This window comes from Microtus oregoni, unplaced genomic scaffold (assembly GCF_018167655.1).
Source record: "Microtus oregoni isolate MIOR12 unplaced genomic scaffold, Mior012 000049F_ref0000343, whole genome shotgun sequence".
Taxonomy (NCBI): domain Eukaryota; kingdom Metazoa; phylum Chordata; class Mammalia; order Rodentia; family Cricetidae; genus Microtus; species Microtus oregoni.
Window position 1 is genome coordinate 430,794 of NW_024543223.1, and position 27,515 is coordinate 458,308.

The 27,515-nt window shown below is 49.3% G+C and overlaps 1 protein-coding gene across 4 annotated transcripts in view; it reads left to right on the plus strand.

The window, feature by feature from the left end:
• Window positions 1-27,515, plus strand: part of LOC121436515 (EMI domain-containing protein 1-like) — a 48,114-nt gene that overhangs the window by 11,186 nt on the left and 9,413 nt on the right. For all 4 annotated transcript variants that reach the window (XM_041636485.1, XM_041636484.1, XM_041636488.1 and 1 more), the window contains exons 4-13: window positions 5,785-5,862; window positions 6,840-6,901; window positions 9,179-9,299; window positions 9,665-9,745; window positions 10,666-10,812; window positions 12,200-12,298; window positions 12,421-12,473; window positions 12,809-12,871; window positions 12,974-13,018; window positions 25,440-25,484. In XM_041636485.1, coding sequence (XP_041492419.1) covers window positions 5,785-5,862; window positions 6,840-6,901; window positions 9,179-9,299; window positions 9,665-9,745; window positions 10,666-10,812; window positions 12,200-12,298; window positions 12,421-12,473; window positions 12,809-12,871; window positions 12,974-13,018; window positions 25,440-25,484 — 794 coding nt within the window. The remainder of the gene's footprint in view (window positions 1-5,784; window positions 5,863-6,839; window positions 6,902-9,178; window positions 9,300-9,664; window positions 9,746-10,665; window positions 10,813-12,199; window positions 12,299-12,420; window positions 12,474-12,808; window positions 12,872-12,973; window positions 13,019-25,439; window positions 25,485-27,515) is intronic.

Consider the following 27,515-nt stretch of genomic DNA (forward strand, 5'->3'; position numbering starts at 1 on the left):
GGCTGACTAAGCTGGCCCCACTGCCAGTGTGACCCTTCAGCTCCAGTGCCTGGAATGGGCTTGGCAGAGAGTGGGCATATAATGAATGAAACTCACCCACCCTGACCAGGCCAGGAACATAGCAAGCCTTCTCAGAGGCCCCCTCATTGGGCCGGAGGTTTCTTAGAGCTCAGAGCCCCAGCTCTGACCCTAAGCCCTGACTTAGGCCACCGGCTGGCAGTCAGCAAATATTTACATCTGCAAAGTAAATTCACACAGGAGACATGACCCAGCGAGGAAGGCTGTGGCCGTGTGGTCTGTGTGGTCACCAAGCCATGTGGGCCTGGGGGGTCAGATGTGAACCAGGAAGCCCCTCCCCCCAGCTCTGCTCTATCGCAGGAAAAGTCACAGGGCTGAGGGAGCCCAGAGACCCCCAAACTGCTTCTTCCTCATTTCCAGTTTGGGGAAGGGTCGGAACCCAGCCCACCTGGTCCTGCTGTGTGGAGAGGGCAGAGACCTCCTCTCTGGGCCTTGGTGCTCTTCCATGCCCTGCTATGTGGAAGGACAATGGTACAGGAAGGGGAACACAGGGCTAGAAACTGCAGAGCACAGCAGCCTCAGGAGTCAGCACACTGAGCGATAAGCACTTTAGCAGGGCATTGGCAGTGATGGGCAACCTGACCTGTTTAGGAGGCCTTACTAGAGGAGGTGGCATAGGAACCATGGATGTGGGAATTGGGGCAGGGGATGTATACATGCAGGCAGACAGTTGGAGACCTCCTAGATAGTGGGAAGTGCCCCAGAGTGAGTGGGATCTGGGGTTCTGGGACCAGCCTAGGGCCCTTCTAGTATACAATATGGGGCTGGAGGAGTCTTTCAGGGCAAGAAGGGCCTCAACCGTGAGCCTGCTTTAGGGCCTCTGACCAAACACCAATGGGAGTGATGGAATATCTTAACCATAGCAGGACGCCCCCACCCAACCCAAGCATGTGGTGCTGGAGTAGAAGCTGAGAGTCCTGCATCTTGTAGACAACAGGAAGTCAACTGAGACCCTGGGTCATATCCTAAGCATAGGAAACCTCAAAGCCCACCCCCACAGTGATGTACTTCCTCCAACAAGGCCATACCCACTCTAACAGAGCCACACCTCCTAATAGTGCTGCTCCCTATGAGATTATGGAGGCCGATCACATTTAAACTACCCAGTGGGGATGGGACCTACGGCCTTGCTTGTGCTAGGTCAGCAATCCTCCACTGAACTAACCACACCCCACACCCCTAGCCTTACACCCAGACATTTTTCTCTTTTAGATTTACTTATTTTATGGGCTTTCTGCTTGTGTGTTTGTATGTGCCCAGATCTCCTGGAGCTGGAACTACAGAGGCTTGTGAACCATCATGTGGGTGCTGGGAACTGAACCCAGGGCCTCTTCAAGAACAAGCGCTCTTAGCCACTGAGCCATCTCTCCAGCTCCAAAATAATATTTTAAAAACAAATTTTATAATCTGGTTGTGTGTTTGTGCTCGTGTGCGTGCATACATGTGTATGCATGTACATAGACACATGAGAATGCGGGTATCCAAAGATGCTATAAGAGAGTGTCAGATCCCATGGAGCTGGAGTTATAGGCAGTTGTGATCCAAACAATGTGGATGCTGGGAACCAAACTGGAGTCCTCTGGAGGAACAGCAAGCACTTTTCTTTTCTTCCTTCCTTCCTTTCTTCCTTCCTTCCTTTTTCTTTTTCCTTTTATTTTCTTTTCCTTTTTGGGGGAGTTTTGTTTTTGCTTTTGTTGTTGTTGTGTTGTTGTTGTTTTCAAGACAGGGTTTCTCTGTGTAGCTTTGGAGTTTGGAACCTGTCCTCTCCTGGAACTTGCTCTGTAGACCAGGCTGGCCTCGAACTCACAGAGAACTGCCTGCCTCTGCCTCTGCCTCTGCTGGGATTAAAGGCGTGCGCCACCACCGCCCCGCAATAGCAAGCACTCTTAACCACAGCCAGTCTCTCTAGCCCCACCTAAGCATTTTTGAGACTAGGTCTATCTGCGCAGACCAGGCTGACCTCAAATTCCTGGTCATCCTGCCTCTACCTCCCGAGTGTTGCGATTGCAGGTGCCCACCACAAGGTCCAACTGAACTTACTTTACTAATTGGAATTCATAATCACTTTTAGCTACTCAGTCTATACTGCTGCTCCAGGTATGTGTGTGCATGTACATATGTGTGCGTACACATATGTGTGTATACATGTATGTGTATGCGTATATGTGTATATGTATGTGTGTGTGAATGTATATGTGTGTGGGGGTGTCCAAATTATGTACATGCATGTAGGTATGTGTATGTGTGTGTAATGTATGTGTACACACGTGGGCAAGCACATGTATACACACATGGAGGCTGGAACTCGACATTGAGTGTCTCCCTTACTCTCTCTCTACATTTCTTTTAAGATAGTGTCTACCACTGGTCCTAGAGCTCACTGATTCAGCTAGCCTGGCTGGCCCATACCATGCCTTAGGGATCCTCCCTCCATCCCCCAGCACTGGGCTTAGGCATGTGCGACCACACACAGTTTTTACACGGGTGCTAAGGATTGAACTCGGGTCCCCAAGCTTGCACAGCAAGCACTTTCCGGACCGAGCCATCCACAGCCCTTCTCTTCATTTTTCCAGTTCTTTCCGTCTCTAGGCTAAATGTCCCAAACTGAATTGTTTGGAAAATGATTTGCAGCTGCAGGTGCACTGATCAGCAGCTCAGAGACAGCCTGTGTGCCACTAGAGCATTTGTGAGCTCGTCCTCGGGGCGGCTGTGGCCATCACCTGCACTGTTTTGCCTGCTACTGTGCTTGCTGGGAGCTTATTTTTTGCTTGCCCGAGGTATGAGTGTGTTTACGGACAAAAGTTTAATCAAGGAGCTTGTAGTCCTGCGGGGCTTGTAGGACTTTTGGCAGATACAAGATGGAAAGAGTCCTTGTCCTGGTGGGGCAGGAGCTGAAGTCAAGGGACAGACGGTGGTGGTCATCTGGAGAGCGGCTCTAGTCAGTATGTCTCCGAGGGTATGCCCACACCAAAAGCGCTGTGGGGAACAGTGGGTGTCCCCATCATGGTCTTGACCTCTTTGCTCATATTCTCACTCCTCAACTGAACATTGGGAGCTCAGCCCAGTGCTCTGCCGTGGACTCTGCATCTGCTTCCATCAGTTGCTGAATGAAGGTTCTATGATGACAGTTAAGATAGTCATCAATCTGACTACAGGGCAAGGCCAGTTCAGGCACCCTCTCCTCTATTGCTTAGGGTCTTAGCTGGGGTCATCCTTGTGGATGCCTGGGTCCTGAGCTAATGGGAGCCCATCAACTCCGGTCTGACAGCGAGGGTACCAGCATAGGACCAAACATGGCTTTCTGAATGTGGGTGACAGTTGTATGACTGGGAAAGAATGTGGGGCCACTGGCAGTGAGACCAGGATTTATCCCTACTGCATGTTCTGGCTTTTGGAACCCATTTCTTTGCTCAGCCTAGATATAGTGGGGAGGGCCTTGGTCCTGCTTCAAAGCAATGTGCTAGACTTTTTTGACTCCCCATGGGAAGCCTTACCCTTTCTGAGGATTGTAGGGGGGGGGTGTAGAGGGAGTGGGATGAAGGGAGGGAGTGGGAACTGGATTTGGCATGGTAAAATGAGAAGAGATAGTTGGGTTTTTTTTTAAAAAAATAAATTTTTAAATAAAAGAAGCTAGCTATGATGGCGCACACCTCTAATCCTAATGGTAAGAAGGATTAGGCAGTAGAATTAAAAATTTAAAGCTAGTCTGGGCTACTTAGGGAGAATCTCCTCTAAAATCAGGAAATGAAGCTAAGCATGGTGACCCCTGTAATCATGGCACCTGGGAGCTAGGCATGGTGGCACATGTAATCATGACACCTGGGAGCTAGGCACGGTGACACACACCTGTAATCATGACACCTGGGAGCTAGGCATGGTGGCACACACCTGTAATCATGGCACCTAGTAGGTGAATACAGGAGGACCACAAATTCAAATTCTTGACCACACAGTGAGTGCTAGGTCAGTGTAGGCTCTATGAGACATCACCCCCACACACAAGAAGAGGAAGAAGGAGGAGGAGGAGGAGGAAGAGGAGGAGGAGGAAGAGGAGGAGGAGGAAGAGGAGGAGGAAGAGAAAGAAAAAGACAGACTGGTGCTGCTTTGGGTCCTTGTTTTGCAAAGATAATCAAGTGGCATTTTGCATTCTCACCTGGAACAGAAAGATAAAGGGCTGCAAAGGGTTTGTCCCCTGCTGGATGCTAGCCTTCCTGCCAGGTGGACATGCAAACAGTCCCTGTTTGGATTTGGTCCTTGCTTGGGTTTGGTCATGAACTGAAGAACAGAGGGGGGACCATGAGTAAGTCACTTCATCCCTCTGCCTTGGTTTCCCCAGTAGAAAAGCAGGGAGGGGTCTTTTCACCCATCCACTTGGCTGTTCCTGGGACCAGAGGAGGATGCCTGATTGCCCACCTATTAGAACCATATGGTCCCAGTTTGTAATGGTAAAACCAAAACAAGACATATGTGGGGTGCTTAGGATGTGCAGGAATGGATGTGTGTGCGTACGTGTGTGTGTGTGTGTGTGTGTGTGTGTGTGTATGAGCACTCACTAAACACAAGTTAACTGCCGTGACTGCCTCTTTTAGAGCAATGCACTGGGCACTTCACGCTGGAATCCACTCTCTCCAGGAACTTCCATCTGTGCCACTGTCTTGGACTGCAAACCCCCACTCCTGTATCCTGCAGGAGGCTCTTACCCCCCCCCCCCCGCGCCCCCATACCTGAGCAAGTTGCAGGTCCCTGGGACTCTTAAGGAAGTTGCCTGAGCAAAAAATCCCATGTGCACACAGCAGAGCCAGGCAGCCTCCCTGCTGGGGGCTGGCCAGAGAGACCCGTCTGGTTTGGATTGCCGGCGCCTCTCATTCCCTGCCTCAACCCACAGCCCATGTCCAAACAGCCAGGCTGGTGCCTTATTTGGGTCTTGTCTCCCCCCAGGATGACACTTCATGGCCTTAAAAGGCAGGCACAGGGGGCTGAGGAGGGCAGTTAGCGCTGTCGGCTGGAGAGCCCTCCAGCTGCGCCTTCCGCCTTGGCTTGGCCAGTCTGTCCCTCCAGCTGTGTGGAAACCCAGGCCCAAGAAACCAGACCAGCCAGGCTGAATAATCCTCCAGGGTGTGGAGTGGGTAGACTCCTGGAATGGGCAGCCAGCCTCTCCCTGGCTTTCATTTAAAACATACCACTTCAGTATTGTCTTACTAAGTGGGGTATGGAGAGCAAGCATAGCAACCGTGCAATCATTTATTGAACATCTACTGTGTACCTGAGCCCTGTATATGAACAGTAGACCCTTTGCACGCATCACTCTTTCCTGGCCTTGCCAAATAAGAAGAGAGGCCTCGCTGCTGAGTTTTACAGATGGGAGCAAAGAGCAGGTCAGAGACGGCAGATCACTCAGGAACTGGGAGCTGGGCTTGTCTGTTAGCTCTACTCTCTCAGCTCTGTCATATACTGGGTCCCTGGGGAAACCTTCAGCTTATATGTGGCCCTCACAGAGGGCCAGCCCCTCTGACCAGCCATCCACCTTGTTAGGTCCTGCCTCCTTATTGCCGTGTGACCCAAGGAAGTTACCCAGCTCCCTGTGCTTCTCTGTGAGTAAAGGGGAGCAGAGATCGTTGCTGGAGCAACAACAGCATGATGTGCCTTCTAATGGAGCAAGGCTAGCTCAGGTCAGCAAACTCTTAGCCCACTGTCCCTCCATTGCAGGCTCCCCTGGCTTCCTGGAGCCTACGTGGTCAGGCAGCAGCATGCGACGGATGGCAATGCGGCCCACAGCGTTCTCAGGTGGGTCTGGGGCAGCCTCGTGGGGACTTCTGGGGTGGAGGAGACCAGGGTGGACCCAGGGGAGTGTGGTGATTGTCCCTGGAAGTCTACTGGGTCCAGCAGTAGAGGATCAAGGGTAACACTACTTTACCTCATCCCCCGGACAGAGAGCCTTGAGGCAGACGGCGTTCCTAGAGGGGAGTCTGAATTGGGCCAGCCACCCTGAGTCTTGTGACCCTGGGCTTTTGTTGTTATGCCCAACTCATCAGTTTCCTCTCTGTACTGGGGAGCCTGAAGCTTCAGCCAGATGCTTCCAAGCTTCATAGCTCCCCACGACGCCCAGAAGACCTTGTTCAGTCTACTCCCCTGAGCAGGACACGGAGGATCAAGTGGTACCTTGCCCTGTCCAAGGTGCCATAGCCAGGAGTGGGCAGCACCGGGCCTGGCTGCTCTGAGCTGTGTGGGTTACTGTATTGGACACTCACTGCACCTTGTCACAAACTCAGGTGCCTCCTGTTTGGCATTTGTGTAACACACGGGGCCACGGTGAAGACCAGAGTAGCCAGTTTGTACAGGCTTCATTTAAAAAAACCAATGGACAGAGAAGCTGGAGTGTGGTTCTGTGACAGCCAGACAGTGCTACCTGTGAGGCCAGTAGCATCCGATTGTGGTCTGTTGATCCCCAGAGCCCAGGTCCCACCCTACCCAGTAGGAAACAACAGGATTTCCTGCCTATGGCTTTGGAGTTGGACATTTGGATGCTGAGACCACCAGACTGGGCCCCAGAGCCTGTGCTGGGAGAATTGTTCCATTCTGAAGGCTTCTCGAATAGAAAGAACCCCGAGGGGTGTAGTCCACCTGGGCCTACAGTGACTCTGCAGCCCAGCCCTACACTGCTTCCCTGTAGTTAGGGTTGTTAGGTACCTGTCTCCCCTAAGGGCAAGGCCCCTAAGGGGACCTAGACCTCTCGCCTTAGCCCAGCCTTCCCCTCCCCATAGGTTGTCTCAACTGCAGCAAAGTTTCTGAGCTGACCGAGAGACTGAAGGTGCTGGAGGCCAAGGTGAGTGAGCAGCCTCCCTCTTGCCCTTGGCCTTGGAGACCTTGGCCTTCCTCACTCCTTCCTGTACCCCCTGCCCATCCGCTGAGCTTCCACCCTCGGGCAGACTGCTTTCCAGAAGTCATGGCCCTGTCCTGCCTGATGTCCCTCCAGCTCTTTGCCCTCTGCTCCTCAATTGCCCTCGCCATGAAGCTACTGCCCGGTGCTATAGCCTGGCATACCATCCCTCTGGGAGGCCCAGTTCCAGGCAGATAAGTCAAGGCACATCCCCAAGCACAATGACAGCCTCTCCTGCCTCTCACCTTTGTCCTTTATCCTGCCCCTCCACACCATATACATAAATGAAAATGCCCATTATATATCTCAAGTTAGCTCAAGAAGGGTTTTAAGGTTACAAAATGAAGACAGTAAACACAGGGTCAGGAAAACTCAGAAATCTAGAATACGTGCCAGAAAACCATTTGCAGAGACTGCCTGAGTCCCAAAGAGAAAACCAGCAGCTTCTGAGACAGGATCATTTTTTTTTTTTTTTTTTTTTTAGTTTTTCGAGACAGGGTTTCTCTGTGGCTTTGGAGCCTGTCCTAGAACTAGCTCTGTAGACCAGGCTGGTCTCGAACTCACAGAGATCCGCCTGCCTCTGCCTCCCGAGTGCTGGGATTAAAGGCGTAAGCCACCATCGCCCGGCTCTGAGACAGGATCTTACCCCGTGGCCCTGGCTGGCCTGGAACTCACTGTATAGACCAGGCTGGCCTTCTATTAGAGACCCACTTATCTTTTTAAATCATGTGTTTGTTTATTGTGTGTATGTGGGGTCGTCTCCATCCAACCTGTGGGTCCATCAAGTCAGTGGCAGGACTTTACTGAGTCGCTTTGCCAAGCCTTTGGGGGTCATTTTCTTTAAGCCCCCACAGGGTATTGCTGTGTGGTGCAGGCTGGTCTTGAACTATAGATCCTACTGTCTCTACCTCCTTAGTAACTGGGCTTACAGCCGTAAGCTGACACCTTTTTAGAGAACTATTTTATTTATTTGTGTTTAGTGGGCATGTCAGAGTGCTGTTTGTGCGTGTGTGAGTGTGTGGAGGGCAAAGGACAATTTGAGGGTGCTGTTTTCTTCTACTGTGTGGGTCCTGGGAATTGAACTTAGGTTATTAGGGTTGGCTGTAGGAACTTTTCCCAGCTGAACCATCTCACTGCTCCTAAGATACCACTTTTTTTTTAATTTATTTATTTATTTTATTTCATGTATATTGGTATTCTGCCTGCACGTCTATGCGAGGGCTTTGGATCTTCTGAAACAGGAGTTACAGATAGGTGTGAGCTGCCATGTGGGTGCTGGGAATTGAACCTGGGTCCTCTGGAAGAGCAGCTAGTACTCTTAACCACTGATCCATTTCTCCAGCCCTTTCCTTGGTTTTTCAAGACAGGGTTTCTCTGTGTAACCCTGACTGTCCTGGAACTCACTCTGTAGATCAGGCTGGCCTTGAACTCTCAGAGCTCCGCCTGTCTCTGCCTCGCGAGTGCTGGGATTAAAGGTGTGTGCCACCACTGCCCAGCAGCTACCATGTTTTAATCATCTTTTTCTTCCAGGGTTTCTGGACGTGCATGGATACATGCTGTTTCTTCTCTGTTATGGCCCTCCTCTGGGAACTTGTCCTGATCAGATGCGGAGAAGTTTAGTAAAGTGTTAGCTGTCATAGGGAAATCTGGAAGCCATATCACAGCAGGAGGAGCAGTTACATAACTGCAAACCACCCGCTGTGAGGACAGACCACCGCCAGTGGTCATCTCTTCTTTTCCTGACCAAGGGTCAGGAGCTTGGCATATCTGCAGAATCTTCTTTGTCCTAGGCCCTAATGTTGGTCGGGGGCGGGGGTCAGACCCTCCCAGTACCCCTGCAAAATCTCAATGGTACAGCACTTGCTTGGCATGCGGGAGGCGGTATGCCAGTCTTCAGCATGCACACATGCGTGCGCGCACACACATGCACACAGCTCCTCCCAACCTCCTGTGGAGCTTTAACAGAAGCAGCATACTTTTATGGCCAGCAGATCCCATGATCACAGAGCTCAACGTGGGTGGCAGAAACAGGACAGAATGACTGTTCCCCAGGGCATATTATGAAGTGTGACACTTCTGATGACATTCTTGACCCCTGTGAGCCCAAGGTCTCCACTCACAGCTGGATTCTGCTGGCTCCTTGGGCCTCCTGACCCCCACGGCCAAGGCTGGACTGTCCCTCATGAGTTCCTGAGCCCACCCCATCTCTGTCTTCTTCCACAGGTAGCTGTTCTGAGTGTCACAGAGCGGACTGTGTCCTCAATCCCAGCTACCCCTAAGGACTCTGCCCTGATTTGGGGTTCCCCAGCTGCCCAGGGCAGTCCTGGAGATGGAGACCTGCAGGGTAAGGAGTAAAGCAGGGTATATACCCCCATGTGATAGTTTAGGTGGAGAAAATGCCCCTCTGACCCTCAGGGCACTGGTTTTCCCAGCTCTCCAGTGGCCATGACTGGAAGCCCTTGGGGATTCCTGACCGTTGGAGTCTGGGAAGCAAACAGTTCCAGTTAAGGGAGGGGGATCTGGGATCTTCTCTCCCAGGCCCAGCAGGGATGCTGACCCCTGCCTAACTGCTCAGCCCAAGGTTTACTAGGATCTGTGGGAATGGGAGGGGGTGCATATCTACCTCAAGATAGTAGGATCTATCTGAGGGACCAGGATGGGGTCGGGTCAAAAGCACCACAGAGCTGCTTCATGGTCTTTCTTCTTCAGACAGAGTTGATCCTTGGGAGCTGCCTGGGCCCAAGGGAGACACTGACAGTCAGGACCCAATGAGGATGAGAGGCCCACCAGGTGAGTGCCCATGGGGCTGCCTCCCAAGCTTCTTTTTGTATTGTATTGGTTGGTTGGTTGGAGATTTGGGTTTTTTGTTGCTGTTGTTGTTATTTGTTGTTGTTTTTTGTGCTTTAAGACAGGGTCTCATTATGCCCTTTGGCTGGCCTGGAGCTTGCTATGTAGACCAGGCTGGACTTGAACTCAGAAATTCACCTATCTTGGCCTCCCAAGTGGTAGGATTAAAGGCGTGTGCCCCCAAGGCTGACTCTCTTCAACTTATATAGGCATCCCTCCTGCCGGGGGACTAGAGGATGCTTTCATTGGCATCGTCAAAGTGGACAGGCCTGGTCCTCTTTTTTTATGTTTTATTTATTCATTCATTAGTTAATGGGCATATGATTTCTAGTTTTGACTGCTCTACATAATACTACTATGAGCATTGAGGATACATTTTTCTTGTGAACAACAAAAATTGTTCTGTTCTCCTGGGTATACCCAGCACTGAAATTGCAGTGTCCTCTGGAAACTTCCAGTCAGGCCCGGTCCTCTTCCCTGGCCCCTGCTCAGCAGCCCTGCAGTGGTACCTGTTCGTTCCTGGGCTGTGAAACTGTCTTGGTCCACTTGACTCATGTACCCCGCTCAGCAGACCCTGAACTGGGTACTGGGTGGAACTGGCCCAGTCTTTGCCTCCAGGATGGAGGATAGCTAGGCAGATGAGAAATGACAGTGCCCGGCCCCTTTGACCAGGGTTCTTTGGAGGACACTGGGAGGTCTGGAAGGCCTCCAGGAGGGAGCCCAGGACAGCCTGACTGAGACAGAGGGCACGATGCTGTGTTCGTTCGTCCCTGTAACAGATGAACGACAAGGGCAGACCCCACTACCCCCGACATCTTTATCCCGCCTCCCATATGCCCATCCATTCCTGTTCTTAACTGTAGGTCCACAGGGACCCCCAGGGCGTCCTGGCCAGACAGGAGCTGCAGGCATCCCTGGAGAGATGGGCCCTCCAGGACCTCCTGGACCTCCTGGGCCCCCAGGCCCCCCAGCCCCTGTTGGACCACCCCACGCCCATATCTCCCTGAATGGTAAGTCCCCCTGGGGTCCCGGGGGGTTGAGGTAGGGTAACTGAATCTGAAGCAGCCATAACCCTGGTACCTGTGGCCATCCATCCTGTGTCACCTGCATGCTGAACTTGCCCAGTTGTCACCCTGCTTAGCAGGTACTGCCAATCTCTGTTCACCAAGGAAGGACACTGAGGCCAGGGAGGAATCGCATGCCGTGTTCACACACTGGGGAGATGGGGAGTGGTTTCAGACCCACCTGCTCAGAACCTGGCGTTAGGCCCTCCCCATGCCTCAGAGCTGGCTGCAGTTCAGCCCCTCAAAGTGCCAGGCAGCTCCAGGCCTAACTCAAGACTCAAATTCTGAGCTCCCAATGTCACAGCCCTGGGCCTCTGTTGCACAGGGTGGCTCCAGCCCCTCCCCAACTGAATACCAGCATGGATCCCAGGCATCTCCTGCAGGTAGCCTGGCCTGACCTACCCGCATGCTACCAGAGGCTGGAGCAAGGGAGTGCACTGTGGCAATTTCAACTCCATCTTCCTCTTCCTCTTCTTCCACTTCTTCCTCTTCTTCCTCTTCTTCCTCTTCTTCCTCTTCCTCTTCTTCTTCTTCTTCCCCCTTCTCCTCCTCCTCCTCCTCCTCCTCCTCCTCCTCCTCCTCCTCTTTCTTCCTGGAACTTACTCTGTAGACCAGGATGGCCTAGAACGCACAGAGATCCACCCGAGTGCTGGGATTAAAGGCGTGTGCCCACACCACCCAGCTCCATCTCTGGCGAATGACTGGGTACCATTCCTTATTCGTTCTCTCACTTATCATTCTCATCTCACCTTCTTTGTCTTTGCTCCTAGCCTCAGTGTCCTTGTTTCTTTCGTGTGTAGGCAACAATGCCAGGCTTCTGGGACCCCATGATCCTCAATGCACAGAAGCCCGAAACACAGTAGACAGTTGGCAAAAGGCAGCTTCCACTCTCTCTCTTTCATTCAGCATGGAACTGTACGGGGCCAGCAAAGGAGAGAGGCATTCTTTATACTTATTATGTATACAATATTCCATCTGCATGTATGCCTGCAGGCCAGAAGAGGACACCAGACCTCATTACAGATGGTTGTGAGCCACCATGTGGTTGCCGGGAATTGAACTCAGGACCTTTGGAAGAGCAGGCAATGCTCTTAACCACTGAGCCATCATCTCTCCAGCCCAGAGAGAGGCATTCTTAATGTCGCTAACCAGACTGTGGTAGGGTTAGAACCCAGGCTCCCTTCCTCTCTGTACCTGGCAGCAGGTACTGGTGGCCCTGTCTGTGTTGCAGGCTGTCCTGTAGGGCAGTCAGAGCCAATGTAGCAGAAGTGACAGGCGATGGCTGATGGCCTACTCCCCCAGCTCCACTCACTTGCTGTCTTTCCCCCTTCAGGAGATCCATTACTGTCTAACACCTTCACTGAGACCGGCAGCCACTGGCCCCAAGGACCCACTGGATCCCCAGGCCCTCCAGGCCCCCCAGGGCCCATGGGTAAGTTGAATCCAGGCTGGGGTAAGGGTAGGGGTTGGTAGAAAGGAGCAGGGCTGTGGTTATTGGGAAACTCCTTAGTCTTGTGGTCCATTCTGTTCCTGAAGACATCCTGCTTTATTCAGGTCCTCCCGGACTTCCTGGCCCCACGGGTGCCCCTGGGAGTCCTGGACACATGGTAAGTCTTTATCCAGGTTCTATCATCCATGCGTAACTCCATTCTCCCGTCTGTTCATCCGGCTGTTCAGTGCGTACTTTGATATGCAAAGTGCTTGCCATAAATCTTCTTAACTCAGTTCACCCAACAAGAAGCACTATTATCCCTGGAGGCGGAGGGGGATTCTTCAGGCTGCAGCCGGCCCATGGGGTGGGGATGTCTGACCAGCCTGCTGTGTACTGAGCCTGCTATGAGGCCTGGGCCAAGCTGGGGCTTCCCTTCCCATTTCCTCTGTCCCCATCTCCTGTCTATATACCTACCCCAGCACAAGACTGAGGCCCTGTCTTATTGTTCAGGGAACCCCGGGCTCTTCTGGACCCAAAGGACCCTCTGGCCACCCAGGAGAGAAAGGCGAGAAAGTGAGTACACCAGTGACCTCAGTGGGGGAATCTGGGGAGGCTGTGGGGTCCTAGGTGATAGCTGCCATCAGCTAACTTAATTCTGTTCCCCCTCTTATATAGGGACTGCCTGGGGAACCTGGCCCCCAAGGGTTAATGGGATTGCCGGTAAGTGATGCACTCTCCCCCTACCCATCCCTCCAGAATCCCATCATCCCAGGCTCCTGAACCCGGAGCACCTGACTCTCCTGTGTGATTCAGAGCTCCTTCCATCAGTTGCTGCCTATTGCTGGGACCCATCATCTACCCTTTTCAATCTGTCTGTCTGTGGCTCTATATCCATTTCTTTCTCTGCGTGACTCTTTGGCCCTGTATTTCTTTCTCTCTCTTCTCTTTTCTTTTCTTTTTTTGTGTTCTCTTTTTCTTTTTTGGCTTTTTGAGACAGGGTTTTTTTTTTTTTTTTTTTTGGGGGGAACAGCTCTAGCTGTCATAGAACTTGCTTTGTAGACCAGGCTAGCCTCAAACTCAGAGATCCGCCTACCTCTGCCTCCTAAGTATTAGGATTAAAGGCATGAGCCACCACCACCTGGCTTATATTTCTCTTTCCTTTTCCATCTCTGAATGTAGATTTGTCTATTTCTCTCCTTAATATAGTCAATTTTTGCTTTATGTGTTTTGAATCTTTGTCGTTAAGCAGATACATGTTTAGGATTTCAGTGCTGCCTTTGCCTTTGTGGAATTGACACTTACATCTCTAGAACACTCACCCTGAGTTCTGTTCTGTCGTCTGTTAGAGTCACCACACCAATGCTGTAATAATTGCTGTCTCTGCATGTTGGTGCCAACGTATTCAAAGTACATCTCTTGTAGATAACATGAGGCTTGCAGTTTCCAGAGTCTGCCATTTAGTTCATTGATGTTTTCGTCATCTGCACAATTATCGACAGAGTTCTGTTTAGGTCACCATCTACAGCTGGTATCTGTTTATCTGCTCTTCTATTCTGCTCCTCTCCTGGTCTTCTTTTGCAGTTAGTCACTGCTCTGCTTCTGAGCCGCGGGCTCACTTGCCTCCCTCAAAAGAGAGTACTTTGGGGGTTGTTGCTCCCACTGATAGCTCTGTAGCGAGCCCTGTTTCTGTTGGTTTGATCACAGCTGCTAAGAACAACACTGTCCTTCCTTCACCACGTTTTACATGAATTACATAATGCCTCAGTATTACGCCAACTGTGAGTGTGTGTCCCACACGGATGTAGGTGCTCTAGGTGTGCGTGGTCCTAGTCCCATCCTCTTCCTGTGCTGTCACCGCTCTGTGCTCTTCTACATTTGTTATAAGCCCCACAACACTTTTTGAGAGTGATGAGAATTGAACCCAGGGCATTGAGCAGCTTCGTTAGTGGGTATCTATGAAGCTACAAACATCCGCACGCCCATGTCATTGGCATCGTCGTCGTCATCATCGCTTTAAAGTCAGTTAGCATTAAAAAATAAAAATAAGATAGCCAGGCAGTGATGGCACACACCTTTAATCCCAGCACTCAGGAGGCAGAGGAAGAAGCAGGTGGATCTCTGTGAGTTCGAGGCCAGCCTTGGTCTACAGAGCGAGTTCCAGGACAAGGCTACACAGAGAACTCTTGTCTTGAAAAAAAAAGATACAAATTTAAACACTGCACATTCTGCAGCTATGGTTTGAAAAATTATGGTTTGAAAATATTACAAAAAAACCCTCAAAGCCGGGCAGTGGTGGCGCACGCCTTTAATCCCAGCACTTGGGAGGCAGAGGCAGGTGGATCTCTGTGAGTTCGAGACCAGCTTGGTCTACAAGAGCTAGTTCCAGGACAGGCTCCAAAAACCACAGAGAAACCCTGTCTCGAAAAACCAAAAAAAAAAAAACAAAAAACCTCAAAATCCTGAACCCATATTGACCATGTACAGATTTTTAAAATCATTATTCATTTTTTCTGGTTGCTGGAGATCAAATTCAGAGCCATGCACATGCTATGCAAGCAACCTTATCACTGAGCTACATCCCGAGCCATCTTTTTTATTAAGATTTATATTTATCTTTGTGTATATGCGTGTGAGCGTTTAACAGTGCTGGTGGTGGGGTCCTTGGAGGCCAGAAGAGGGTGTCCTATGTCCTGGAGATGGAGGTGGTGTGAGCCACCCAACATGGGTACAGAGACCTAAACCTGGGTCCTCTGGAAGAGTAGCAAGTGCTCTTAGCCACCCAACCATCTCTCCAGCCCCTACTCTATCCCCTGACTAAATTGCTCATGCAAGCCAAGGTTGAAGAGCTTGCGATCTTACTGCCTCAGCACTTTGAGTAGCCGGGATTCCTCACCAGGCTCAGGGGTACTAGTTCTTAAGCCATACAGTGGCAAGCGTACGGCTGATGATACAGTATACAATACGTTGGTATAAAGAATCTAGAGGCAGATGAACTCTTCTCTCCACCTGCAGGTGGCATACAAGACTAAGCCTTTCACTGAGGGATTTGAATGCCTGTGGGTTTTGGTACCCACAGGAAAATGAATTCCATGTGAATGCAGAGGGATGGCTGTAGTCTTTTTGGTTTTCTGATGCTATTTCATTTCTAATGCTGTACCTTTCTGTGGATCCAGAGTTCTGTCGGTCCTAGTTAGCTTCCTGTTGCTGTGATACACGTCATAACCAAAGCAGCCTGGAGAAGAGAGAAGGTTCGTTTGGCTTACAGGTTACCATCCGTCATTGAGGGAAGCTGGGGTGCAAGCTGAAGACAGGAGCTAGAGCAGGGGGCATGACGGAATATGACCTATATGGTTACACTGGGACGTGCTCAAGCCAGCTTTCTATAACCCAGAGCACTTGCTCAGGGGTGGCACTGCCTGCGGTGGACTGGGCCCTGTTAGCCATCAGAATGCCCCACAGACATGCCAATCTGATGCATGCACTGTTCCCACGCTGAAGATGAAAACCAAACCATATACCACTGATAGCATTTCCTGTTAGCCTAAAGAACATCCTTTAGCTTTTCTAAATTTAGCTAAAACTATTTTTAGGGGATGGGTGTGTTGCTCAGTGTTAGAGCTCTTGTCTGGCTCTGAGTTCAAACCATTGCAATAACTAGCTAACTAATTAATTAATTGATAATAAATGAGAAAGCTAGGCGTGCTGGCACATACGTATATTCCCAATGTATGGGAGGATGAGGCCAAATGTTCAAGAGAACAGCTTGGTCTATATAGTAAGTTCCAGGCCAGCCTAGGCTACAAACCCTGCCTTAAAAAAACAAGTAGGTGGGGCTGGAGAGTTGGCTCAGAGGTTAAGAGTATTGACTGTTCTTCCAGAGGACCTGAGTTCAATTCCCAGCCCCCACACGGCAGCTCACAACTGTCTGTCACTCCAGTTCCAGGCCTTCTGGTGCCCTCACACAGATACACATGCAGGCAAAACACCAAAGAACATAAAATAAAAATAAAAGTAAGAATAAGCAAACAAACAAACAAAAAACCGAGACTGGGAAGATAGATGGCTCAGTGGTTAGGAGCACCTGCTGTTTGCTGTCGGTCTTACATAGGCTCTGGACTTGGTTCCCAGGGTCACTTGGTGGCTCACAACCATGCAGTGCCAACTCCTGGGCTCCATGGGCACTGCACGGGCATGGTGCACATACATACATACATACATGCAGGGAAAGCATTCATCAACAAGAATTTTAAAAACCACCGGGCAGTGGTGGTGCATGCCTTTAATCCCAGCAGTCAGGAGGTAGAGACAGAGGCAGACAAATCTCTGTGAGTTCAAGGCCAACCTGGGCTACAGAGGGAGTTCCAGGACAGGCTCCAAAGCCACAGAGAAATCTTGTCTCAAAAAAAACCAAAAAAAAAAAAATCAATCAATAGTAAGATACTTTACAGGCTTTACAGGGTCTCTCTATATCTGGCTGTCCTGGAACTCATTATGTAGACAAGGCTGTCTTTGAACTCGTAGACATGTAGACATCCGGAGTTCTGAGATTAAAGGCATGCACCACTATGCCCGGTTAAGGTACTCTTTATTGTTGTTTTATTGTAAAAGACATTTTTTCTGGATATAAAATTATCATCTTGTACCATTTTAAAGGTAATGATTGCTCTATGACCTTCTTGCTTATATAGTTTCTCACAATAAATTAGTTGTCACTATTCTTCTCACTCTCTTCCTCCCCCACCCTCTGTGTGTGTGTGTGTGTGTGTGTGTGTGTGTGACCCTTTTGCTTTTAACATTTCTCTTTAGCCTTGGTTTTCAGTAGATATGGCAGTGATGTGGCTAGGTGTGGTATGGTGTGGTATTCTTGTGTCTCACCTGCTCTGGGTTCCTTAAGATTCCTGGACCTGTGCAGTTTTTCTTTGCTCACCATTTCTTCTGGTCATCTGTAAACAGGTATAGTAACAATGTACATGGGGATTGTGTGGGGCTCTCTGTACCTTCATGGGCAGCAGAGCCACAAGCCACAGGAGGCAAAAAGGCAGCTCCGTGCAGCAGTAGCCGGTGCTGGTTCACATCCTGGGAGTTGCTTATTTTGGGTGTATTGAAACACTGCACAGCCTGGTGAAAACTATTCTGGGGTTGGCGAACTCAATCCCATGTCCACAGCAAAGCTTACAAAGGGAGCTAAATACACACATGACTACATAGAAACCCTTTGTGAAGTATACTTGACACCTTCCGTAAAGTAGGTTCTGTAGATTGACTGAAAACACAAGTCTATGAAAGCGGACCTGGAAAAGAGTCTGGTGCCAGAAGATCTCAGCTGCACAGACTTCTCAGAGGTCACCAGGCTAGACAGCAGGTCTGCTCCGGCTCTCTGGGTGGGAAATGGCTTTTACACTCCTTCCCTTGAAGGAACAACTCTGAGCTAACATTCCAAGTTCCCCTATTGCACATCTGTGAGCACCAAGACCTCTATGCCTCCTACAGGATTTGGGAGTTAATTAATAAAATTAACACAAATGTTATATAATAGCCTTAGGTTCAGTGGAAAGTGCAGAAAGCTCTAACCCCACACATACGTGCACACCCTCTCCTCTGTTGACAACCCCTCTATGACACTGGACGGACCTGCACTAACAAGGATCTCGTTCTTTCTTAGATTTGTTCACTCTGAGGGTTTGAAAGCTGTAACAGGCATAACATCCAAGTACTGCCAGTCAGTACAATAAAGTTTTATTGCTCTAGAAACTCTCTATGCATTGTCTGTCCATCCTTCCTTCCTACCTGACTACCGACCGCCTCTGATCTTTTCACCCTCTCCATAGTTTTGCCTCTTCTAGACTGTCCTGTCGTTAGACTCTTCTAGTATATAACCTTTTCCTGTGGCTTCTTTCACTCACTAATACGGATTTCAGCCTTTTCATGTTTTCCTGTGACTTCTCAGTGTTGAATAACACTGTTGTCTAGGTGTATTAATTTGTTCATCCATTTGCACACTGAAGGATGCTTTGGTTGTCTCCAGGGTTTGGAAATTATGAACAGTGCTGTATGAACACCCATAGGCAGGTTTCTGTGGGGGCACAAAGTTTTCAGCTCATTTGGGTAAAAGACCGATGAGCATAATTGCTGGACCACAGAGATTAGTTTTTAACAAATTGCCAGGGTTACACTTGGGATGCCGCTCAGTTGGTAGAATGCTTGCCCAGCAGACACAAGGCTCTCAGGTTCCATCTCTAGCACCACATGAATTAGGCGTGGTTGTGCACACCTGCAATCCCTGCATTCAGGAGTTGGAGGCAGGAGGATCAGAAGTTCAAGGTCATCCCCAGCTTCAGATTTCAAGGCCAGCATGGAATACACAAAACCCTGCCAAAAAAATCAGAGAAACTGCCAATGTGTCTTTCAGGGTAGCTGTGCCCTACTGCCTTCTGTTGAGTTGTTGTTCTGCTGCTGTGAGGAGACACTGGGACCGAGACAACTTAAAAGACATTTTAGTTTTTAATCTTGTGTGTATTGTGTGTGTGTGCATATGTTGGAGGCCAGAGGTCAATATCAGGCGCCTTCTATTGCTTTCCATTTCATTTGTTCATTCATTCATTTGTTCGGTTTTGAGACAAAGTCCCTCACTGAACCAGAGCTCACCTAATGGGCAAACCTCAGGATCTTCCTGTTCCTGCGCTCCAGTTCTAGGAGCAGGTAAAGCCACATGCTCAGCCTGCCATGTGGTGCTGGAAGTCTAAACTCAGCAAGCACTTTATTGGATCCTTTTGTAAAAAATTAGATTTCCTTATTTTATGTGTATGAGTGATTTTCCTGCATTTCTATGTATGTGCGCCACCCCTGGTTCCTGCGGAGGTCAGGAGAGGTCACTGGATCCACAGAAACTGGAGTTACAGATGGCGGTGAGCCACCATGTGGGTGCTGGGAATCCAGCCTCAGAGTCCTCTAGAAGAGCAACAAGTGATCATAACTGCTGAGCTAACTCTCCAGCCCCATCTGGCCTCTTAAGATTTATTTTTATTATGTCTTTCTATTTAATGTGAGTATCTGCTTGACTGTTTAGTCTGTGAGATTTGTTGAGTTTTGGTTTTGTTTTTTTTTTTTTTTTTTTTTTTTGAGACAGGGTTTCTCTGTGTGTCCTGGCTGTCTAGGAACTTGCTCTGTATACCAGCCTGGCCTCGAACTTAGATATCTGTCTGCCTCGACCTCCCAAGTGCTGGGATTAAAGGTGTGCGCCACCACTGCCTGACAATAAACGTTTTTGGTTTTGTTTTTTTATAGCACCCAGGACCACCAGACTGGCACTGCCCATAGTGAGAAGATGTGGGTCCTCCCACATCAATCACTAGTTAAGGGTATGCCTACAGGTCGATCCGATGGGATCATTTTCTCAGCTGAGGTTCACTCTTCCCAAGTACCTCTAGCCTGTGTCAAGTTGACATAAAAACCAGCCAGCACATATACCACTGATGTAGCAAGGGGTAGTTGATAGTGTTGGGCTGATGTCTGCCGTATTTGCTACTATTTTCTACTTGGTCGCCTATTGCTATTTTACTCTTACATATTCTTCTACCGTGTGTGTGTGTGTGTGTGTGTGTGTGTGTGTGTGTGTGTGTGTACCTAGCCTTGTACACACCTAGCTTTGCACCTCAGCACTGGGAATCCACACTCAGCTTGCATGCTGGTGTAGCAGACACCTCACCGACTGAGCTGTCCCCGCAGCCCCACCTCTGCCTCTTCATCCTTTGCCACGTTCTGCTTTTATTTGCATTAGATTATGCCAAATTTATCCCCGTCCTTTAAGTGTTGGTTCTTCAGTTTCTTGGGACATTTTTCTTCTGGACAATCTTCCATCTTGCTGAGGAACCATGCCTTCCTCTTCAGTGTGATCATCTGTCTCCGTGTGGCAGGGGAGTTGATGTATTGGCGGGGGCTGGGAGGAGCTCATGTATGGCTAGTCACATGAGCCAGTAGTTGGTACACTGTTCGCCTAGATGTGTTCACTGATCTTTCAGTTCAGCGTGACTGCCTTTTAAAAAGCATGTATAACTAAAATTTAACACTTTTTAAAGCTAGTGTCCTGGTGTCCAGCCCCACTGTTTGTCCTGGGCTCTTCCAACATTGTGTAATACCCCTGGAATGGCCCACGCTATTTCTGTAAGGTGACATCTTCCAGATGCCTGGAAAACATTGGGTTATGTATACCCCTGGGGGCCTGGGCAGCCTCACAGTGTCCTTAAGATGAACATAAAGATTGGAACCTCTTGATTTGCGTGGCTTTGTGGAGATTCTAGGTCGAGAGAGTAGGGAGCCATTTTCATGGGTCACCTAAGGCCACTGCAGAGGGAGGAAGCCCTTCATGCATGCAAGGCAAGCCTCTACTGCACCCCATCATACCCCTTTGTGCTTTAAACTGAGGGCTTTATATGCCTGGGGGCTTGTTTGTTTTTGGTTTAGAGAAAGAATCTCATGTAGTCCTGGCTGGCTGCCTGTAACTTGCTATTTGGACCAGGTTGACCCCCCCCCCCAAATCCATAGAGATCCACCTGCCTCTGCCTCCTTGTTACACCACCCCATACACTATATGACTTTAGTCAGTAAGTTATATTTTTTAAGACAGTTTAGTTCATCACAGGCTGGTCTTGAACTCACTATGTAGCTGAGTGTATTATTAGTCAGAGTGCTGTAGAGTTACAGAATTTATAGAATGAATACATATGGAGAGATCTTGATGAGTGCTGGAGAGATGGCTCCGAGGTTAAGAGCACTGGCTGCTCTTCCAGAGGACCTGGGTTCAATTCCCAGCAACCATATGTGTAATGAGATCTGGCGCCCTCTTCTGGCCTTCAGGCATAATGCAGGCAGAACACTGCATACATAATAAATCTTAAAAAAAAAAAAAGATCTGGATTAGTAGTTGATCTTCCCACTACAAATGATTTAATTAAGCAAAAACTCCCTCACAGGAGTGCCCAGCCATTCTGGGGTTTGAGCTAATTTCAGCTGCAGTCAAGTTGACAACCAACATAGCCACCACACTGAGGAAGACCTTGAACTCCTACTATTCCTGCCTCTGCCTCCTGAGTCCCAGGGTTGGAGATGTGTGCTACTGCATCCCTCGGCAGCAGTCGGTTTTAAAGTAATCCCAACATTTCTGCCATCTGTGACTCTATTCTGATGTGTGTTCAGTGTCTTTGAACTGTTCCAGTGTGCCTTGTCTCTGTGTTGAGCAGTGGCCATGATGCTCTGAGTTAAAGAAACTGCGGTAAAGCTGGCCATGGCGCCGTACTCCTGTGACCCCGGCAGAGCATCAATGGTTTCATGCCAGCCTGGGCTACAGACAAACACACACACATACACACAGACAAGTAGACAAACCAGAAACTGGCAGACAGGTTTTAATAATGCAGTGGTTGTTGTGGGGAGCTGGAGTTTTTGTTGTGGTTTGCGATGTCTGTTCTGTCTTTAAGGTATTGGGCAGGGGGCTCTCTGACATGCCCTCAGTTGGGCCTTACCCTGTGTTCTGGGAACTAGGAGGACTTGGGAATGAATATCCCCTTTCCCAGGCAGCTCAGACTTTCACGAAACTCTAGAGATTAGTTTCAGGAGGTATAGTTTCTCCGCGGCTGGAGAGATGACCCTGTGGTTAAGATCACTGGCTGCTCTTCCAGAGGACCCAGGTTCTATGGCAGTTCACAACCATCTATAACTCAAGGGTCCAGATCCCTCTCTGGTCTCTTTGGGCACTAGGCACGCATTTGGCTCACAGACCTGCCTGTAGGCAGAACACCCATACACATAAAATGAATAATTTTTAAAAGTAGGTTTTCCTGTCAGGCATGGTGGCACACTCCTTTAATCCGGCACTAGGGAGGCAAAGGCAGGCAGATCTCTGTGAGTTCGAGGCCAGCCTGGTCTACAAGAGCTAGTTCCAGGACAGGAACCAAAGCTACAGAGAAACCCTGTCTCAAAAAACAAATAAACAACAACAAAAAAGTGTATTTTGCTTTGTTTTGAAATCAAATTTGAAGGAAAACAATGTGTCGAGGGGAAATGGGAAATGTTCTTGGCCCACTGTCTTCTTTGCCTGGAACGGCAGTTACACACGGTGATGGCCTGGGGCCCAGACTGCATTCTTGCAGAGCACATACCCGTCAGGAGGTCTCCCCGGCCCAGTGTTTAAAAGCATGCTTTTTTCCCTTGCGCTTCAGTTTAAGTCAGCTTTTCTTCAAAATTGGTTAATTTTTTTTGTACAATCTTTCGTTAGCTCTATTAATGAATTTTAAATATTTTATCACATTTTATTTATTTTGTACGTGTGTACACACAGGAATGCCATGGCACAAGTGAAGATCAGAGGACAGCTTGCAATAGTTGATTCTCTCCTCATTCTGTGGTCCAGAGGGTTGAACTCAGATGTTCATGGTTAGCGGCAGTAGCATTAGCTGCTAAAGCGTCTCACTGGCCCCACGTCTCATGAGACTTTATTTTCAGGATTTCCTTTTTTGTTTATCTGTTTTTGTTTTTGTTTTGAGACAGGGTTTCTCTGTGTAGCCTTGGAGCCTGTCCTGGAACTCACTCTGTAGACCAGGCTGCCTTGAACTCACAGAGATCCACCTGCCTCTGTCTCCCTAGTGCTGGGATTAAAGGTGTGTGCCACCACTGCCCGACACCCTTTGATTTTTTATAAACAATTTATGTCTCTTCACATTCTCCATCTTGTCACATAGTATATCAATCCTAGTTGAGTTCTTGTTTTGTTTGTTTTTATATTATTTTTCTCTTGAGACAGGATCTCTATTGTAGCTTAGATAGGTCTGGAATTCACTGTCTAACTCAGGCTGGCTTTGAACTCCTACCAGGCAATCCTTGTGTCTTAGCCTACTAAAAGCTGGGATTACAGGCATGTACCACCATGTCTAGCCCAACTGATTCTTTTTTTTTTTTAAGATTTATTTATTTATTATGTATACAACATTCCTTCCATGTATACTTGCATGCCAGAAGAGGGCACCAGATCTTATTATAGATGGCTGTGAGGGGGCTGGAGAGATGGCTCAGTGGTTAAGAGCATTGCCTACTCTTCCAAAGGTCCTGAGTTCAATTCTGAGTTCAATGGTGGTTCACAACCATCTGTAATGAGGTCTCATGCCCTCTTCTGGCCTTCAGGCATACACACAGACAGAATATTGTATACATAATAAATAAATAAATATTACAAAAAAAAAGATGGCTGTGAGCCACCGTGTGGTTGCTAGGAATTGAACTCTGATGGGGAAACTCTGTCAATCAATCACATATAATTAAGGGCGTGGCGACCTGGACCCCCAGGGAGAAAAAACGGGGAGGACTCAGGTGCGCTTGCTCTCTCTGCATGGTGCCCGCCTGACAGATAGGACATCGGACCTCCCACTCTTGTAATGTGAGTTTCCCCTTTTTAACCATTAAAATATAACTGTTATTCTTGAGCTGGCCTTGTTATTTATTGTACTCACCTAATTCGCAACAGAACCCAGGACCTCTGGAAGAGCAATCAGTGCTCTTAACCTCTGAGCCATCTCTCCAGTCCCCCCAAATGATTCTTTTATAACATTTTTTTTAGGGAACTGAAGAGATTGCTCAGTGGTTAAGTGTGCATAACTGCTCTTCCTGAGGACCCAAGTTCTATTCCCTGCACTTCTGTCAGGTGGTTCACAACTGCCTGCAACTCCAGCTCCAGGGGACCCAACACCCTCGTCTGGCCTCTGTTGGTGTACCACTCATGAGCACATATCTCTTTAAAAGTTTTGGTTGGGGGCTGGAGAGATGGCTCAGCGGTTAAGAGCATTGCCTGCTCTTCCAAAGGTCCTGAGTTCAATTCCCAGCAACCACATGGTGGCTCACAACCATCTGAAATGAGATCTGATGCCCTCTTCTGGCCTACAGGCAGACACACAGACAGAATATTGTATACATAATAAATAAATAAGTAAATAAATAAATAAATAAATATTAAAAAAAAAAAAGTTTTGGTTGGGTGGTGGTGGTGCCCGCCTTTAATCCCAGCACTCGGGAGCTAGAGGCAGACGGATCTCTAGGACAGGCTCCAAAGCTATGGAGAAACCCTGTCTTGGAAAACAAAATAAATCTTTAAAAAAAATTTTTAATTTATTTATTTTCTTTACTATTGTTATGTGTGTGTTTGATGGTGGGAGCATGTATGGAAAACAGGCCAGGTTTCAGGAGGCATCTCTCTCCCTCCCCTGTGGATTCCAGGAATCGAACCACTAGGCTCTCTGGTGCTCAGGTTTGCAGAATCATCCTGATCATCCAGATATCTGTCATAGATTTTTATTATTTTTTTAAAATTTCATTTTATATGTATGAGTGTTTGCCTGCATGTATATCTGTGCACCACATGTGTACCTGGTGCCTGCAGAGGTCAGCAGAGGGTGTTGGATCCCCTGGGACTAGAGTTACAGATGGTTGTGCTCCACCGTGTGAGTGCTGGGAATCTAACCCGGGTCCTGTGCGAGAGCAGCCAGTGCTCTCAAGCTCTGAGCCGGCTTTCCAGCCCGTCGTGGATATAGTAAATACCTGTCTTCTGCTGACAACACCAGTCAGCTATGGATCTGATTTTGTTGACTGATTTCTCTCATAGATGTGCTTCCCGTTTCCTGTTCTTCACATAGCTAGTGACTCTCATATGCGTTGTTGGAGGAGAGTGGTAATGCCTGAAGAACTCCGTTCTGTTCTTGTGAGAAGTGCTGAGTGCCCATGGCTAAATTACAGACGTCACCTCACTCTTTCAGAAATTCAGTTTTATCACAGAAAATCCATTTTGGTTTTGTTCTTGGTCCTAGAAAGCTTCCCTAGCCCTGGCCTGTGTGCTCTAGTTTAAGGCCTGGGTTTTCTGCGATTTCACGGAAAATCACTGGTGTTTCCAAGCTCTGCCTCCGATGTGATGGGAGGTGAGGAAAGTCTGCTCAGGTCTGCCAGCCGTTTGCTCCCTGGGTGCCACGCTCCTCTCTCCCCCAAGGATCTAACCCACCTATGCTGGGAAGTTGCCCCTGTTGTCATTTTGAATTGTTCTGAGTTTTTCTCCCTCATGCCCCCCCACCCCCCTCTTCCTTGCTTCTGACTTTGACTCTCCTTTCAGGGAGAACCTGGCCCCAAAGGAGACCCTGGTGAGAAGAGTCACTGGGTAAGCTGCATCCCTGCACCTGCCTCCCCCTGCCTCCCCCTGCCCTCCCCTGCCTCTCCCTGCTATCCCCTGCCTCCCTCCCCTGCCTTCTCTGCCTCCTCCAGCCTCCCCCTGCCCTCCCCTGCCTCCCCCTGCTTACCCTGCCTCCCCCTGCCCTCCCCTGCCTCTCTCTGCCCTCTGCTGCCTCTCTTGCCCTCCCTTATCTCCCCCTGCCCTCCCCATCTTCCCCTCCTCTACCCTACCTCCTCCTGTCCTCCCATGCCCTGGGTACTCAGGAAAAAAATTCTGTCCCCAGTAGATCCTGGGATTGAGTGTGTCTAGTCACATACCTGCAGGAGCTCTGCTCCCACACCCCTCCTGGTACCCCCACTAGGCAGGACCAGCCCTCCCAGCGGCCCCCACCCATGCTCTCTGTCTCTGTCTCTGTCTTCACCCACCTACCCTCTGTTGCCTTTCCAAGCCCGGGAGGATCTGCCTGTTTCTACTGGGCAGTTTCGGTGACCCAGACTGCATCTCCACTTCCAGGGTCCCCGTCCCCCCCTCCCCCCCGTCAAAGGTTTTGGCTTTGTCCTGTTGTCTACGGAAGGAAGGGGAAAGAGAAGTCAGAATACACCCAAACAGAAAAGGACCTTAGGAAAGTCAGGAAACAAAAAAAGGGAAGCACAGGGGACAAAGGATTCATGGAACAAAGGACAGGGACCTAGAAACCAACATACACATAGAGACTCTAGGAAGTATGGGAAGGGAAACCTTGAAACCATTATATATGTGTTTGGCATAGTTAATGAGGTCATGAGACCTAACTGTTGTACCCAAAAGATCTGTAATAGGTACTATCACATACTTCAAGCAGTCCCCAAGGGAAACCTAGAAATTGTCATATGCACAGAGAACCGTGGAAAATGAGATGAGGCAGATCTAGACGCTACCAGCTACAAAGCAAACTGTGAACAAGAGAAAGGGAGGCCTAGAAACTGTCACATACCTAGCAGGGATTGAGCAACGGAAAGAGAGACCCAGAAACTTACGATTTACACACTCAAAAATCTTATGATGCATGTGAGGTCCTGGGGACCTTCAAGGTCAGTGGAGATAACTGATGAACAGATTTGGGGCCCGAGAGTCTACTCTGCTAAAGACGCATGAGCCTAGAACGAATCATGCCCTGATGCACACACAACCTGGCAGCCACTGCTGGCATGGGAGACATTTGGAAAATAGGCAGGGTCGAGTAAGCCAGCCTGGGTACTCTTTAGGAGGTGTCGTTGCGCCTTCCTGTTGTTCCTGAGAGTGTGGCCAGCACCAGCCACAAGCCATGTCTTCCCTGTTTGTGGTCATGGAGTCAGTGATGGATACAGCCGTGTAGTCCTCATCCTGCACGAGCTTGCCTCCGTGTAGCCCATGACTTGTGGGGGCCCTGCTACCTCTCCAAGATGCTTGCTTCCCCCCTCTCCACCCTCACTCTCCCATGTGAGCAACCTCTGCCTCCCGTCACTCTCCCAGAGACCCTGGGTGAGAAAACGGGCTTTTTTCACCCATCCCGGAAGGCACGGGGAAAATCCAGGTCACAGCAGAGCCAGGCTGAGCTGTCTCTGCATGGGAACCTTGGGTTACCCCAGGTGAGACCTTGAACCTAGGACCACCTATGGGAAGGATTCCAAGAGGTAGCAGGACCCCTACCTGCCCGCCTTCCTTCTTTTACCCCCTGCACTTCTTCCTTTGCTTGCTGCCTGGGAAAGGCTTCGCTGGGCTGCAGATGCATGAGGCTTCTGGGCTGAGGGACCAGCTCTGTTGGAGGGAGGTAGGGATCCTAGTACAGTGGAAATAGCCTGTGGACACTCTACAGATACACTGCACCTACCAGCGCCCCCTAGGGGTAGTGCAGCTTTCTGAGCTATCTGCCAAGTTTAGCTGTGGCTCAGCAGTGTCACCAGGTGGTCACAGTCATGTACTGCAAGAGCTGAGTGACTGGCCTGAGTTACTCTACCTAGTTAAGAGGGAAGCTCTTGTTCAGACAGGGAAACTGAGGCC